At 40.3% G+C, this 17,324-nt stretch overlaps 1 protein-coding gene across 1 annotated transcript in view; it reads right to left on the bottom strand.

Annotated features, from left to right (window-relative positions):
• LOC126355132 (carbonic anhydrase-related protein 10) overlaps positions 1-16,808 on the bottom strand; it is a 2,094,013-nt gene extending 2,077,205 nt beyond the window's left edge. The window contains exons 1-2 of the mRNA XM_050005316.1: positions 16,583-16,808; positions 13,414-13,556 (exon numbers count right to left, since the gene is read on the bottom strand). Of these exons, the coding sequence (XP_049861273.1) occupies positions 13,414-13,480 (67 nt within the window). The 5' untranslated portion in view covers positions 13,481-13,556; positions 16,583-16,808. The remainder of the gene's footprint in view (positions 1-13,413; positions 13,557-16,582) is intronic.
• Between the last annotated feature and the right edge of the window lie 516 nt (positions 16,809-17,324).

Genomic DNA, 17,324 nt, shown 5'->3' with positions numbered 1-17,324 from the left:
TTTAATTGTGCTGCAATTAAGATTCCAATGTCAAGGTGTTGCATTCTGAGCAGCCGAAAATAACTATGAACGTTGAATTGAGAGAAGTCCAGACCCAAGCGCCCCTTAGAGGGGCACCAGTAACATTTTTTCACCTCCAAATTTTTTCTTATGTCTACTATAAATATTTACATCCTGTGCAGTACTTTAATTACCATGATTAGGCAAAAAAAACGTATACATAAGGCCTAGAGCAATTCCGTATACATAAGGCCTAGAGCAATTCCAACCACTTTCGATATGTATACCGTTGTTGTAACACACCCTATCATTCCCAGAAGTGGGATGTGGGGGTGAAGAATGTGAGACGTCAAAAAATTGAATCAGAGTCATGTTATTGTCTAACTGACAGTTTAAAGGGGTTGCTTGGAAGATCAGAGACATTGTTGTAGACAGCTCAGCCCTTGCTGGATTGTGGGTGGTATCGGAAATGGTACAAAAATGTTTAACCGGACAACACAGAAAAGGTATCCACTGACGTTAACACAATGTTTGGTTGCCTACTGAGAGCTTATACGATGTGAGAATGTCACAGCGCTGCCGAACATTTTTATCAAGTGTTCCAGTATTTTTCCATTTTAACTCAAAGAAAAAATATTTTTATCTTTGCTCCTAACAAACCGTTATTCTCAAAGTTAGAGATGCATTGAAGTTTACGTAACTGCGTAAATTTTCTCACTCGGTTCCACTTATTATAAATATTTTCTGGACATGGTGTTGTGTTACATTGTCACTGAGTAAAGCCGATGTTTTCGTCACGGTTTCATTGAGCTTTTTCTGGATCTACAATTTTAGTAGATCTAGAGGAAGGGCACTACAATTGCGCCCGAAATATCTGTTTCATTCGCTGCCAGTTACTTCACAATACGACGTGACGACATATATTCAAGACCTCTGTGTTTAATAGACAAGGTTAATTTAAATATTGTTTCGGTAGAACATACAATTGACAGTTTTTACTTTAATCTGGCAGCGTAGTGTTGCGAACGCACTTGACGTTACAGATGAGAGTTTCCCGCGTCCCGCTTTAGTTGTAACGCACAGTACGTCGGCACCGGTGCAACCCCGGGAACGTATTGTTAAACGGCTGCAGAAAATTTGATGAGTTGTCACCTCGTTACGGTCTTGTAAACACGGCTGGACGGCATGGCTGATCGTCGGATATGTTGACGTTGCATTACGACTTCCCATACACACGTCAGAGTTATGAGGCTTTGACACGGTGAGCAACACAGTACATATGATGAAGTACTTTCCGGTCTTACTCGTACCAAACCACACAAAATTATTTTCTTAGTAAAATTAACCACAAGCTATTTGATATACTAATACAGCAGTACAGAGCTATACGGCTTTTAGTGGTTAGCTGTGCACCATTAAAAACATGAGTGGTTTATTTGTTTTGAATGATGTGCCGAACTAAAAGGTAATGTGAAACGCGTTCTGTGATACCTGCAGGTAAATGAAACTAAGCAACAGTTGAATGCAGCGAGAGGACGAGGAAACTCACAGGGTTAGGACCATCAGTTGTTCCATCTATAGGGAATTATTGATTTTTCTGGGTCTCCTCTTCAGACTGACAACGGTATAAATATAAATTTCGTATTTGGTGGTTAGAACCTTCATTTGCTTCTTCACTCTAGTGGTGCATATTTACACCTCCGTAAAAATATAACCATTATCTATATTTGCCCTTGATTATTAAACACGTTTGAGGTTACACAGATTTTAGCACACTGCTCATAATCATCGTGGAGAAATTCTACGTAAGGGAAATTTGGCGCTGATGAATGTTACATTTTCTTTCTTTTTTTTAATTTTTATTTCAAATATGACTGCATTAAATTGTGGAATAGAAAATCATGTTTGCTGATAACAATGGAATGCTGTTCAAATAACTCGGACATGCTTTGGTAACGCTTTTGAATCACTTACTCACAGCAGAATTTTTACAAGTATTAAAACTGACGTAAGGTAAAAATATTGTCGCCCACGTCGATAGAAACCCAATCGGGCATATGTTTTTCATGTGTCATACACTGCTGTTGTCTACTTTTAGATTCATAATGTATAGGTCATCAGTGAAAGTGGTGTGAAAAACCTTTCAGGATAAGATTTGTGTGGTTAGCTCAGTGACATAGTGACAGAAAGAAGATGATCAGATGAAGCCATTGATTTCACAGAATATAATAATTACGGTCACATACAATTCGGTGACTGCTAGATGCTTGCTGAGAATGTCACACATGTTCGTTCACTTTCTCAGTAAAATATACTCCAGGACACTTTAAGGGCGTAAACTGGGCACTTCATTTCCATCCGTTACGTAACACTTCCAGGAATTCTGCAAAATCCCAAGAAACTGAAAGAGGACTAGAAAACTATTCTTCTCAAGGAGAAGTAAAAGAATTTTCAAAGAACTTACGTGAATACAGCTGGCTGACGTCGTCAACAACCGGCGACATTTCGACAGGAGCACACCCTGCCATTTTCAGGACAAAACTGCTGCCGATGACGTCACCCGGCTGCATTCCCGTAATTTACAGGGAGGAACTAAGGTCACACGGCAAAGAATCGATGGTATCATAACTATATTCTGTATTTACCTTGTCTGGAACAGAAAACAAATTCTAAAATGATTACAATCATATTCCTGATTCTGGTACCAAGATCATGGACACTCATAACAGATCCATAAACCAAATTTGACCTTTAGTGACAGAAAGAGACATATGTCGTTATCAGTAGGCTGAAAAATAATTCACATGATTGCCTTAAATTTGAATACTTTAAGAAACAGCTGACACTGAATCAAAAGGACCACTGAGTTATTGTGCACTCGAAGTTAATCTGACCGTCCTTAGACTTCACTATTTACGCCATAAGTTGTCAGTTAACTCCTGTGTTGAATATAATCATTTACTTATACGTTTCAAATCACTTTCTCACACTGTAAAGACGAAGTAACGTCACCTTCTCACATTGTACAGATGAAGTGACGCTAGAATGTTTATATATTTTGGGTGTTAAGAGAGTGGCCTCGTAAGATATTTACACATTAAAGAATCGCTGAATGGGTTTCCAGAAGCATATTGCAATAACTTTACGAACACTGAGGTTTCTTATTAGTTATTATACTCCTTCAGACTTAAGCGTGGAGTTTGTAATTGTGAAGTACGTTGAAGATGTTGATTTAAGGTCAAGAAACGTAAAACAAGTGGAAACATTAAGATTCTAAACTATCTGTTTAGCAATAACTGTTACGCACTGCGTGTAAATCTGTTGTTAATGTTCCGCTTAGGAGACAATGTTTGTAAATGTTTACCAAAAGAAACCTTATCGTAGACGAAGGAATTTATAAGCTAACTCGAGTAATTTATTTCCTTTTAACGCAAAAAATAATGTCTTCATGGACACTCCTAAGAACATGTACTAAAAGTAATGTACACAGTTCGGATTGTGTTACGAATTTTGTTACTTTAGTACTAGCAGGTAAATACGTTAAAACGAATGGGAAGCCCAAAATTTACTTCATTTGAGTTGCTGTAATGACCCGTTTGAATGGAGTAGTTCCGTGGTGCTTTCACATTTAATTCGTTAAATTTTTATAGTATGAATATCGGAAAAAAGAAGCTTTTCGTTATGGTTTTTGCTACCAAGAAAATCATGCACCTAAGGTTTTGAAGCCTCAAATAATGAGTAGACAACGATTCAGTGCGCATATTAGAATAGTAAATTAAGGTTATCCTCATGTCCATAATGGCGGTAGTACGAATTTCCGTACCTGTTCCTGATGGTTTCCTTCTGGTTTTCGTGGAACTTTTATCCTTTAATGAATGAGGAAGTTTGTAAACAATAGCGTGGTGTATGTAAAATTTGTACTGCAGTTTGTAATTTCTTACTCAATACACTGTTGTTGCTGTTGAACGACGGTTTCAAAAACAACTAGCAGAATCTCGTATCACTGACGTACAGGAATTTAGGTCAGTTTTACTAAGATAACTTTCTGAACTCTAGTTTAACAGCAGATTTTATTTAAATTCTGAAATTACAAGGTAGATGGGACGAATTCATTTGTGTGGTGACGGTTATTATGCCACTAAGCAATGGGCATTGTTCTTGTAACATGAATTCCACAGGATAAGAATTCCAGTGAAGACCTTAATGGATGTTAAATCTTGTATATTACTTTCACAAAATGAGAGAGAATTTTATGTAAATCAAATGAAGAACTAAATGTGATGAAGTTAGAAATTTAATCGACTTAGTATTTTAGTGGTAGAGGATTGGCCTTTAATTAATGGAAAATGGATTCACCCATTACGCTTTTCTGGCTTGAAAATTCAGTAGAGGACTTATAATATACTCTTTTGTACAAAAGATTAGAAAGAAATTAGTTTTTATGGACAAAACTGTTCAGGGAAAAATTAACTAGCTTCAATAATATTTCCTTACGACTAACTTCCGGGTTTTTGAAGTATAACTAATCCGTTTGGGAACTATTGAGAAAAGAGTCAGAAACAAGTTCCTTGAAATGGATAATCTACGAAGGTAACTAGTGAAGTTTCAAAACAGACTTTTTTCCATCTGTCTTTTAAGCCATAGAAAACGAACGAAGCTTTCGTGTAACATAACTTCGAAGAACCTGCGAGCTAAGATTGAGATCTCCTCCTAAACATTTTCCTATACTGTCCATCCTTATTATCTCCTTTTTAATGGTAACAATTTCATTTTCTTCTTGTTCGAAAGAATTCGCTAGTGACCGTTCTGATTTCTTGCGTTCCTTATATTACATGTGACTCGTATAGAGTGGTGATTACATTCTTTTATGTTGAGGTTAGCAAAACATTCAGCACCAATTACCGCGTTTACATAAAAATACTTGTAGTGCACACAGGCCATGAAAAACCTAATGGCGAAAATTATTATTCACAGATCGCAAGTTTTACAGAATATAAGCATACTTCAGTGCTCAAGATTATTTCACTTACCATTGGTTTATGACTTTCGCGCATCTTACGGATGTGAGTAATGCAGTCTTAAAAATCATATGGATTTCCATTAATCTGAATCTTATTGCAGCGTCCAGCATGTATTTCTGTGCTTGTGATATGCACTTGGAATGTTACAGAACCATATTTAAATGGATATGCGAAGAAATCATGCAACTCATCCAGCAGCTGTTCTCATAGTGTTTAATTTTAATGTGAATATCTAACTTCCTCGAACAGTTAAAGCTTAGTCACACAGTGGTGGTGCAAATCCTCTAAGACGGAGAGGTTAAGAATATTAGAATTATTTGTTAAACAGTACGGTCGGAAGAGAGGGGGAATGGGGATTCACATACAGTTCCTCGTGTGAACATATAATGTATTAATTCACATCTGCTGGAGACTGTAAACGACAGGCGCAATTCACGTTATATAAAGAGGTTAAGATTATGGGCCTTTCTTTGCTTTTTGTACCAGTAAACAAGGCCTCGACAACGGTTTCACGTTACTGTTTCTTCCGGCTCCATCACCATTGACGCCAGAACCGGATATCACAGTACGTGTTACGTTCGCAGTCGTCTATTCCAACCTGATAGACGTGATATGCGAGAGGCAAGTGCATAATACCTATATTACCTGGAAACGTTTTCCCTTTAAGCTGTCGAACATCACTTAATCAAGATAACAATAATATTTGTATAATAATTTTTTACGTGTTGCAGCCCTGTCAGCAACTGTGATACATTAATATGTCAAAGATACGCCTCAGTTGCGGAACGTTACTGGCTTTTACCCAGGTTTCAGCTAGAGCAATCTAGCCTTCTTCAGAAGCATAAAATAAACTAATTCATGCCATAATAAGGCACGGTCAAACATAAAAAGCTAACGTACCGTGGTACCATGTCAAGATACGATACTTATCTGAGGAACAACCCTGGCCTCACTTAGTGGAAAGCGGTCGGTTAGCCGCGGGCGCTATGTTGGAACAACGAAACTAGTAGTGGTGATTGTAAATTCATTTGCAGCAGCTTGCTAATTTACTTTACGAGAAATACGTGTTGCATAATATCACACTTCTAATACAATATTAGTATTAACATTATAGCTTCCTAAATTATTAGTGTTGTGCATAGTCTAGAAAATTTTGTAAACTTCTGTTAGTAAGATTTGTTTATGAGAAAAGCTGTAATAAAAGTAAAACTGACAAATAAGAAATATTGTCAGTTGCAATACATTCTAAGATTAGAATGTAATCTATGAAAGAAACTTGGAACGATTTTGTAATGGAAGAGAAATTTTGAAATTCGAAGTGATGAGTTCTACAGCTTAGCGTTGGAGGAGTGGCATTTTTTTATATTTTTTTTTTTACTGTATGCTCTACATGTGAACACAGGGACGAGGTAATCACCTGTTGTCCTCTGAAAAGCAGTTTCAACAATTTCGCTCGCGATACGCTTAACAAGGAGAGGAAATAACCTACTGTCTAAATGTATACCGACTAATTTTGCAATAAGTGTTTTTTTTGTTATTGTTATAAGAAAACTATGGCTCGATAATTTTGTTACAGCAATGTTGTAGTGGTGTATTAATATAACCTGAGTGTTTGTTTGACGATGGACGTAAGCAGGAAATGCCCAGAGTCTTTTTGATACAGTTAGAACGTTATATACAAGGGCTATTCATACGACAACGTCCCCTTTATTAAAAAAAAAGTGATTAAAAATTCTGTGTTTTACGATACTGTGAAATTACACAGGCTACTTTTTTCCACATTACTTCCAGCCACCTTTATACATACCTTGTAGCGTTCGATGGGCCTTGAAATTGCGTTGTCGTAGAATTCTGCCGCCTGCGATTGATGCGAAATTACGATACTCGTTTCGTAGAGAAGAGTACGAATAAGCTGTGGAAAATGAATGCAAAGGTTCGAGATGGTGAATCTGCGGTTTCCTGTAACCCTTCCGTCAATCAAAGGAATCAGACTTGCAAAAAAATGGTTCAAAAGGCTCTGAGCACTATGGGACTTAACATCTATGGTCATCAGTCCCCTAGAACTTAGAACTACTTAAACCTAACTAACCTAAGGACATCACACAACACCCAGCCATCACGAGGCAGAGAAAATCCCTGACCCCGCCAGTAATCGAACCCGGGAACCCGGGCGTGGGAAGCGAGAATGCTACCGTACGACCACGAGATGCGGGCGAATCAGACTTGCATTTACGATACCCGGTCGACCACTTTTCCCTTCATCACGCACACTGGATCGCCCATTTTTTAACAATGTCTTGCGCCACAGTCACTGATCTCATTTGCGTCGTGAAGTTCACAACGATCGCGTTGGATTTCAGTTGCTTTTGTCACAAACCCTTCTGTACAAAACCAGAGTCGTAGGATGGCTGCACTCGCAGTTATCATTTCAAAGAGCGTGAAATACTATGAAAAATGACTCAACATGGCTGGAAACTTTGTAGCAAAATAAATTTGTGTGTACACTTTCACGGTATTGTACAATAGACTGTGTAACTTCATTCCCTTTTGTTAAAAAAATAACGGAGGTTATTTTATAAATAGCTCTCGTATAATAGTCAATTGCTGTTTTGTTGACTGTTCTTTATCGTACAAAACTCATTCACGATCTAATATTATGTTTCATTATATCGTCTATATTAGCAGCGGAGGAATATTTGAAATTTTATTACATTGAATTGTAGTCCGTAATGAAGGACTTACTATTTTATTAATAAAGCAAATACTTTTCCTGAATGAGTCTGAGATCATCGTATTTATTTTTTTCGTCAATGGAGTGATCTAGGTCATTCCATTTAATTATTTGTTTTAAACTGTGTCTAGTACTATTACGATATCAAAGATAAAACTTGGTAAATAACTATCACTTTCTGCTTCAATTATACCTATAATATTGACACCCCTGTAAGGCATAGGTTTTATTGTAACTGGTAAATTTTCATCTGATGATGGCAGTAGCTGGAATGTCATTGTAAACAGAAAAAAGTCATGCTTCTCATTAAAAAAACTCTAACTACATACAGCTTTCATAAGGAAACATATACACAATACACTAATCTGAATATCTGCAGCGCTTAATATTGCAGCCATAAATTTATTTCTTCCTTGCAAATGAGAAAATTTGAGACATGGTCTCAATTCCCCATTAACAGAATTGAGTTTTAGAAAACCTGAATATTCGTACTACAGAAGTAAAATATAGCTTAATGATAAGCGACGAAACAGAAACCATTTGTGACCACTAATATTGGCGGTCTGCTACACGTCTCACAGATCTATTCAAAGCTTAAACACCTCGCTAATTCCTCTCGTGCCTTGCAAGCGCCAGGATAAAGTATCAAAATGTTTTCATTCGGACCATAAACATTACACGGATAGCACAGTTGGTAACAAAATGCCTGCAGAAGGCAAATGTCCGTGCACGACTCTGGCCCAGCAGACAGTCTTAACATATCACAAATGTTTGAGACGTACTCTTTTCTAACGAGTCACCTAAATCAACACAGACGAACATAATTGTCAAACGATATCATGTATTGCAATTTACACAAACGAGAACTACATGTTGTAACATCTACCCACGCCCTGCGAGATCTTTCAATCAGACCAGACAGACAACCAGTCAAATGGAATCTCCGACATACCATTCGTCGTTGAAGACATGTGAATGATGAAGCTGATGGTGAAAGTGAAGCAAGGGGGATAATTTGTTGGAAACACTGAGAAAAGTGCACAGCTTTGTCAGTGAATTCCGTGGACCTGTTCCCTCCCTTCGTTGAATTTCCATCTACATTTCGTCTCATCCATAAGACGACGCATGCCTTGTGCTCTTTGATATTCACACTTTGCTTTCAGTATCTGTCTGTCCATTTTGTCCCCGTATTATGTTTTCTAACAATATGAGGGGTCTGCGACAGCATATTGTGGAGATCCTTTTTATATCATGAATTAATTTTGAATTTATTGATTGAGTCTTTCACTGGACAAAATTTGCATTAATCTCTTACATTCCCGCATTTTAAACGACTTTTTTGTGTACTATCGGTTTCTATTACAGACCATGGGTCAATGATATCTGCTGCACCATTAGCGCTGACTTGCAGAAAATAACACAGAACATGTGATATAAATTTTTGGCAGTTACCTTAGTCGCATATATACCATAATCCAGTTACCATGAAACTGCCAAGAACGATTTACAAATCAAATATTGGTAAAAGAAGAGGTTAACGAGTTATTTCTTTTTTTCCATCTCAAAATTACAGTAATTTTTCGCCGTCTTTAGCGCTAAAACTTGTTTAGTTAAACAGATGGGTACGAAAATCGTAATTTCCAAAGTATTTACATTTTCTTTTTGGTGGATGAAAATTTTTAAACACCTCATCTGTGTAACTGTTTTTGCAACGAGATCTTTTGTGCTAAAATCATCAATTTACGAAACTGGTCGTGTTTATTATAACTGTCTATTAAATATAAGAGAGTAATAAGAAGTGCCTTGGACACCATCATCAGCTATAAAAAGCTTCGCTGCAGAAATTTCGATATAGCTTCCCCGGATAAATAGACTGATTCACGAGAAGGATTTGTGTAGGTCATTTATATTTTGTTACAATTGGTTGAACTGTGATCCATTAAAGTTACACTTGCGTTTTTCTGCCTCTAGGTGAAGAGTAATCCCAGGACATACTATATAGATGACGATGCGGTTTTACTAATAGACAGACTGCTATTGCTGCCGCTACACCAAACAAGTCGTCCCGGCGTAGATACTTACTAGGGGAACATCTGAATTTGGATCACCGTTTTTGATCAAGTTTTGCAAGAGCGTTCTATATTCGACTTTTTCCTAAGCACTTCCTATTTTTTGAAAAATTCGAGGTCAAAGTTGATGACTGAAAATCGTATTTTCAGTGCTGCACATGGAAAGAACGTATAAAAACAAATATTTTAATTATAGTACGGGGTCCAATGTTAATAGTGTTATAGTCATGAACATTTTTGCGTTTTCATGCTACAGGTTTTGTACCCGTCATTCCAGGTGTCTGTCAGAGTGAGGTCAGTGGTCGACCAAACCACTGGTGCATATTCGATTCTTGGTCATGCCTTTCATATTCGTTTGATATTTTTCTGTAGATCTGATAGTATTCTGATAATGGGTATACCTACCTTTGAATTAAAACATCTAGAGGCATATATCTAGTAGGTATATATCGAGTACTGACAGTTATTTTCGTCGTCAAACATAGGATAGTATAAAAATACATCTAAATTACATTATTGCGTAATCCTAACTGAGTGTCTATTCGCGAGCGTACTCACAATCAGTTGTGTGAAATCTATCTAGTAGGTATATATCGAGTACTGGCAGTTATTTTCGTCGTCATACATAGGATAGTATAAAAATACACCTAAATTACATTATTGCGTAATCCTAACTGAGTGTCTATTCGCGAGCGTTCTCACAATCAGTTGTGTGAAATCTATCGCAGAAACAGAAAAAACATAAATATTTCTCGCACCAAGCGCAACACTCGAACGATGACATCTTTTCCGTTTTTTTATCCTACAAAACACATATGATTCACGTAGCTAAAAACATATCAATCATATATCAATTTGGATGCGTACCCTAGCGATGTCGTTTTATGCAACAAGCAATTCTATATCTAACCTTCAAAACCACATGTGACATTTTCATATTTTCTCGCTCGCTTCGTGGAATTATTCCTTCAGAAAAAATGAGCAGGTAGTTTTTGTAGGAGATGTAACGCAGTGAAATTTTTTACTGGGTTACGTTTTCGCTGGCGGCCACAGTTGTCGTGGGTTTCAAGAAAAACTTGTACAAAAGTGCCTTTTAGAAGCACCTCCACCTCCGCACGTATTCCTCACCAGTCAGGATTTCTGATGTATTGTTGGTGACACTCCCTCCTACAACTCTACAAAACTTCGCAACTGCACGAATTGTTCTAACATTCTACCTGCTCTGGTCTTAATTGACTGCCATTACGCCTCCGGCTTAGTCGAGCTCTTATAAAGTGTGAAATTGACGTTTGTGAAAATTTTACCCGTCAACTATGTGATTTTAACAGCATAGAATAAACAACACAGCCGTTGTATTTATCACACCATCAACAAGCCAAAATACCCCGATTGTGAAGATTAAGTTTGGATAAAACTCTCAACGTTATTAGTCTAGCGCAACGGCTACAAAAGTCGTTTTTCCTTCATTACGCTGGAGGACACGTTTAAATTAATAACACTACCGAAATAGCGGACTGTGGAGGTGGCGTAATAATCCAAGCAATAGAGACCAAAAAACGTCGAATATCGGTAATAGTTCATCTAGTTGAGGATTTTTCTGCTGTGGTAGCAGGGAGAGCCACCAAAAACATACTAGCAATCATGACTAGTGAGGGATAAGACTGGGGGTGGAGGTGTGTTTGAAGGTAAGATTTGTACGTTTCTCCAGAATGACGTTGCTCGTAACAGAACAAAATAGATATAAAGGTAGTTTCTGGAGAACCTAAAGGAAGTCTGATAGGATCTTTCTTGAAAGACATCACGTTTACGCCAGTGACAGTTCAATTTTTTATTTCCACTATTGCAATTTCGGAAAAGTGGAAATAAAAAGTTTAATAGTCACGGGTGTAAACATGATGCCTTTCAAGAAATTTCATAAGACTGTGAAACCCTGTTATGAAAAGTTAATTACTTGTGATAGGATCGTTACTGTTTCAAAATTGTTCAAATGATTGTGAGCACTATGGGACTTAACTTTCTGAGGTCATCAGTCCCATAGAACATAGAACTACTTAAACCTAACTAACCTAAGGACATCACACACATCCATGCCCGAGGCAGGATTCGAATCTGCAACCATAGCGGTCCCGCGCTTCCAGGCTGTAGCGCCTAGAACGGCTCGGCAACCCCCCTGGCCGTTACTGTTTACAATATACGTAAATGATATAGAAGAAAGGGTCAGGTGCTCTTTAAAGCTGTTCAAGGATGATGCCATTGTTTATAACAAAGTAGCAACACCAGAAGATAGTAACGAAATGCAGAATGACCTCCAGAGAATTGATGAATTGTGCAGGCTCTGCTAGTTGACCCTAAATAAATGTAACATACTAGGCACACAGAGGAAAAGAAATCTGCGGTACAATATCTAGGAGTAACTATACAGAGCGTCCTTAAGTGGAACGGCCACATAAAAAAATGTGGGAAAAGCAGAAGCCAGACTGTATTACGGAAATGTAACTCACCCACGAAGGAAGTGAGTTATAAGGCGCTTGTTCGAACGATTCATATGTCTGGGATCCCTGCCAGATAGGACTGGTATATAATATAAAGAAGCTCCAGTCGTCAAGTGGATCGTTTAGCCCGCACGACAGAGCTACGAAGATGCTCAACAAACCCCTTAGTCAGACGTTACAAGAGAGCCGTTGTGCATCACAAAGCTTAACTATTGAAATTTCGAGACAACACTTTGCGGGAAGAAAAAAAAAATGGCTCTGAGCACAATGGGACTTTAAATCTGTGCTCATCAGTCCCCTAGAACTTAGAACTACTTAAACCTAACTAACCTAAGGACATCACACACATCCATGCCCGAGGCAGGATTCGAACCTGCGACCGTAGCGGTCACGCAGTTCCACACTGTAGCGCCTAGAACCACTCGGACACCACAGCCAGCTGTGTGTGATGTCTTTTGGTTAGTTAGGTTTAAGTAGTTCTAAGTTCTAGGGGACTGATGACTTCAGATGTTAAGTCCCATAGTTTTCAGAGCCATTTTGAACCGAGTGCAACGGGGTTGGAGGGCTCAGTTAGTGGTACAAAAACTACCCTCCGCCATACATCACTAAGTGGCTTGCGGAGTATGATGTAGATGTAGAATACCTGGAAAAACTTGTCCACCAGCGAAAACGCGCCCAGTACAAAATTTGAATGTATTAGATTTCCTACAAAAAGGCCTTGTTCATATTGTTTTATAGCACTAGTAATTAGCGCGGAGTGAGCAAGAGAACGAGAAAGTCTTGCGCTTGATTTTTGAGGGCCAGGTCTAGAATAGCGGGTTGCATAAAACGGAATCGGTAGGGGCAGTTGAATCCCCAATACCTCGACCGCTTTATTCTCAAATAGACACCATGTCGCAAGGCTATTTAGGAAACTCATTTAGTATATTCCGACATCGAGACAGTTGTGAATAAAAATTTTCCAAGATAGGTGGCGTGGTTCAGACGGCATCGTAATTTACGGAAGTTTAGCAATACGGTGGACGGTGTAGCACCGGAGCATTGCTAGTGCGAACGGGGCGGCGAGCAGCAAGTGGTTAGCCGAGTGCGGCGGTACTCACCAGCGGCGTGCAGCAGCAGCTGTAGCAGCGCGGCGACCAGCAGAGACGCTCCCCCCATCAGCATCATATCGCGGCGGCGTGGAGTCGCGGTCGTGGCTCGCCGTCGACGCCTCGCATCACCTGCTACGCTCTACGCGACCCTCCTAAGCAACAGACAGAGCGCGCGTCGTCACTGAGTACCCGTTCGCTCCGAACGCATGCTGCCCACCTCCATAAAGCACTAACTACGCTGCCGGGTAAACAAGAACCGTTGCCTCGCGGCGTGCCTGCGAAATCCGCGTACACACTAGGGGCATCTGCTCCGCGCGCACCTGCGGAACAAATTTCGGGCTCCGGCTCGCAGAAAAAGTATTGCGCGCAGGTGTTCATATGTGTGTCTGTGTGTGTGAGAGAGGGAGCGTGGGCGTGCGTGTGGGTGTCTCTCCATGTGTGGGAGGAAAAACTGCTGTCAGAGGAAGAGGGGCACGAGGAGAGCGGTAGTAGAGGCAAATTCCGCACGCGTGTTTACTGTATGCTCATTAACCGTGAAACAAACAGTAGAGAAAAGCGGTGGCATGTGGCCCGGCGTAATGGCAATAGCAGCGCTTTAATGCGCAGCTATTTGTCTGCGCACGGCGCCCGCGGCGTAAATGTAACTTTTGTTAAGCGCTGCACGGAAAGTGTTCGCGATATTTTATTTCTGGCGGCTTATCTCGTCTCAACACCACCATCTGACACTCCGAATTTTGTCGTTTCACGCTTTCAGTCAAGTCACCGAAATCGGTGCGTGTTCTCACACATGTCGATGTGCGAATAACGAGAAACAAATGTTGTCAACCGGTATAGTTTTGATGCTCGCACGTAACGCCTGCAAACTGTGGCGACACAGGTACCGTCCACATGTCAAATACCACATAGTACTGTGTGTACATATGCATAGTACACTTACACATTCACTAATTTTTGTTTTCTGGTTCATATTAGTCCAGAATTAAATTAAAAATAGTTCCCAGCCTCCGATTGTGCAAAATGTTTGGGAGAGTTCCACTTGTTGTAAGACAAGTGCTGGAACTAAAAATGCCGTTTCAGATATTCCCAAACGGCAATTAGCTCCACTAACATCTCATCTGCTACTTGACTGATAATCCCTGCCTCTACAGTGCATTACTGCTCCGTTCTACCTAGAGAATGGAAAGTATATGAAAATGCAGTCCTCTAAAGTATGAGAAACACTGGAAGTGTTGTTATGTAGAAGGTTGCTTGAACAGCGCAGTACTTTAATAACCACTGTCCTCCTGTGGGTTGAGGACCGTGTTAAAGGATCTGCGGGTTTACGTGAAATCTAAACTGTAGTACAACTTTTTGTATTCGTTTTCACGATCCAAGTCAAAGATGAATGTTGAGATCGTTTAAACATTATTACTATTATTACAGGGTTAAACTATAATAAGACCTTTTTCTCACGTCTAATATATCCTCACATGGTCATCAACCAGCATCATAGTAACGTTCATGCTATTGTACTAAGCAAATATGTCACACTTTCGTGTTTCACTGATTCCGTTCTATATATTTTTTAATGGTTATTTCTTGTGACTTCCTTTACTTGTAGCTGTGAAGTACTAAATGGGAACGATATAATGTTGTTGCGCATATTATCAGCTTGGACTCTGTATTTCGTTTACAAGCATCCGTGAGATGTAACGGTGTTGCCTACTGTAAACTGCGTTACATCACAACATAATTAATATGAGACGTATAAGGTGAACTCTTGCTGTTTGAGTAAATTCCACTACTTCAGTAGTAGTAAAATGTGTTACCGTTTACTGTAAAGGAGAAGTAACGGATGGCAACGTGGAAGGAAGGAAAATCCAGGTTTAGCGTCGCACCGATGATATTGTAATTTGATATGGGCTGATATAATGTAAGGGAAACCTATCTGAAGTGGCAATTTCTTTGTTTTGTTTCTGTGAACGCTGAGTTTCTGAAAAAAATGTAGAAGCTGGCAAAACGGTCAGTTAACTAAATATCATCTACAAGTATCTGTTATAATTCTTGCTCAAAGTATGTAAACCTAGTATCAGTGGTAAATAGACTGTTTTACACAATGGTCATCGTGTAACATTAGAAATGGTTATAGTTCTGTAGGTATAATTTTAATAAATCTGGGCAAAATGGCCCAGTGGAGTAACAGCGATCTGATGATACAAGTGGGTTAAGACGACAGTGTAGCTCGCGATAATGTTCTGCTAATGACTGGTTTCGACTTCATACAGAAGTCATCTTCAGGAAATGAGTACCACCAGCAGCAGCCAGCTGGTGTTGATTTAGTGAAGATGACTTCTACATCAAGTCGAAACCACTCATTAGCAGAATGTTATCGCGTTCTAGACTGTTGTTTTATACCAGGTACAAAGTTAACTTCTCGTCTTGAACATTGACGAATTGACCATAAAAAGCTAGTGATATTATCAATGGTTCTTTCAAAAAAAGTCGCCTGGGGCTTGGTGACGACACGTAAAGTGGTGTAAAATTATGAAATCTATTTAAGGTGGAATTCTTCGCGGTGATGGTATGCACACACGACATTCCTTGGACCGTGTAAGAAAAATAAGGGATTACTTTTATATTATTGTTTCATTGAGACTAGAAAGAGGGAGCGGTAGTGTCAGCATTCGAAAGAGAATACTATGTGTATAGTTTCTTGAACATTCCGTGTACAAACGGTGCATAGTGATATAATATTACAGAAAGCCTTGCCTCGGACCTTCGTCCTCATAGGTTTGCATTCCGGATATATCAGTGGAAAATGCAGAACAGTATACACCACGACGTTGCCACACGGGATATTTACTTTTATTGAAACAGCGAATTCTGCAGAAGTGTACCTTTTGGCACGAGGAAACATTATCAGAGAAAGTTGACGTAAAGTTGTGGTAATCCCTAGCCCGTAACGTTCTTCGAACTGTCGCACAGGGAGTGTAAAGAGGTATTTTCAGAGTGCTTTTGTTCCGTAAGAGTGCGCCGGCTAAAGCACGAAAAGCACAATGGGCAGGTGCGAGTAACAGAAGTAAATAATAAATACATCGTACGCGGAATGTCGAGGTGGGTGTCGTTAGAGTCGTCGGTGTGGGCACCGCTCGCACGCAACGCCTTGCCTGACACTAGCGCAGTAAGAGGCGTCCAGTACCTAGCGACACATGCGACCGCCGCGTGTTCGGGGTTCTCGCGCGCACGCACCGCCGCTCAGGTCGAGTCTGGCCGGCACTGCTCCGGCTGCGTCGGTTCCCGCGTCGGCGTCGGCGTCGGCGTCGGCGTCGGCGCGGGCGTCGCGGTTCGCGGAGGCGTCGCAGCCGTGGACGCTGCCGGGGTCGCGCGCGGGAGTGCGCGCCGCGCCAACATGTGGCCGCCGGCTGGAGGGGGCGCCGCGGCGCGCCTCGCCGCCCCCCCACCACCGGCCGGCGCCGTGCTGCACTGCGCATGCGCGGCGCCCCCTCCACCCGGCGGCCGCGCGGCGACGCGACACGTGCCCCCGGGCGCCGGCGCTCGCCACCTGCCGTGCTCACCGCTCCGGAAGCGTAAACCCGCCACCTGCCCCCACGACATCAAACGATAACTGCTAATCAAATGCGTCGGCTTACGTGTCGTTCGAGGGTTGTCTTTGTACGGATGTATCGTAGCACCTGTTGGAAATACGATCTCAAATCTAGCTTATGACTTCGCAGAAAGTAAACTGAGAGCCCAAAAGTCACGCGAAGGGATGCCCCATTTGTAGATTTCCGTTTATCTATACATCTTATAATAGAACATGACAGATCATTGTCTGCAGTTTCTTCCCGGAGTAGAATGTATATGTCAAATATCGGGAACAATCTTTCGCTGGATTTCATTCTTCATTTTACTTCTTAAACAATGAGGGTCCGTTACCCTCC

This window comes from Schistocerca gregaria, chromosome 3 (genome assembly GCF_023897955.1).
Source record: "Schistocerca gregaria isolate iqSchGreg1 chromosome 3, iqSchGreg1.2, whole genome shotgun sequence".
Classification (NCBI taxonomy): domain Eukaryota; kingdom Metazoa; phylum Arthropoda; class Insecta; order Orthoptera; family Acrididae; genus Schistocerca; species Schistocerca gregaria.
This window is presented reverse-complemented; position numbering and strand designations above follow the sequence as displayed.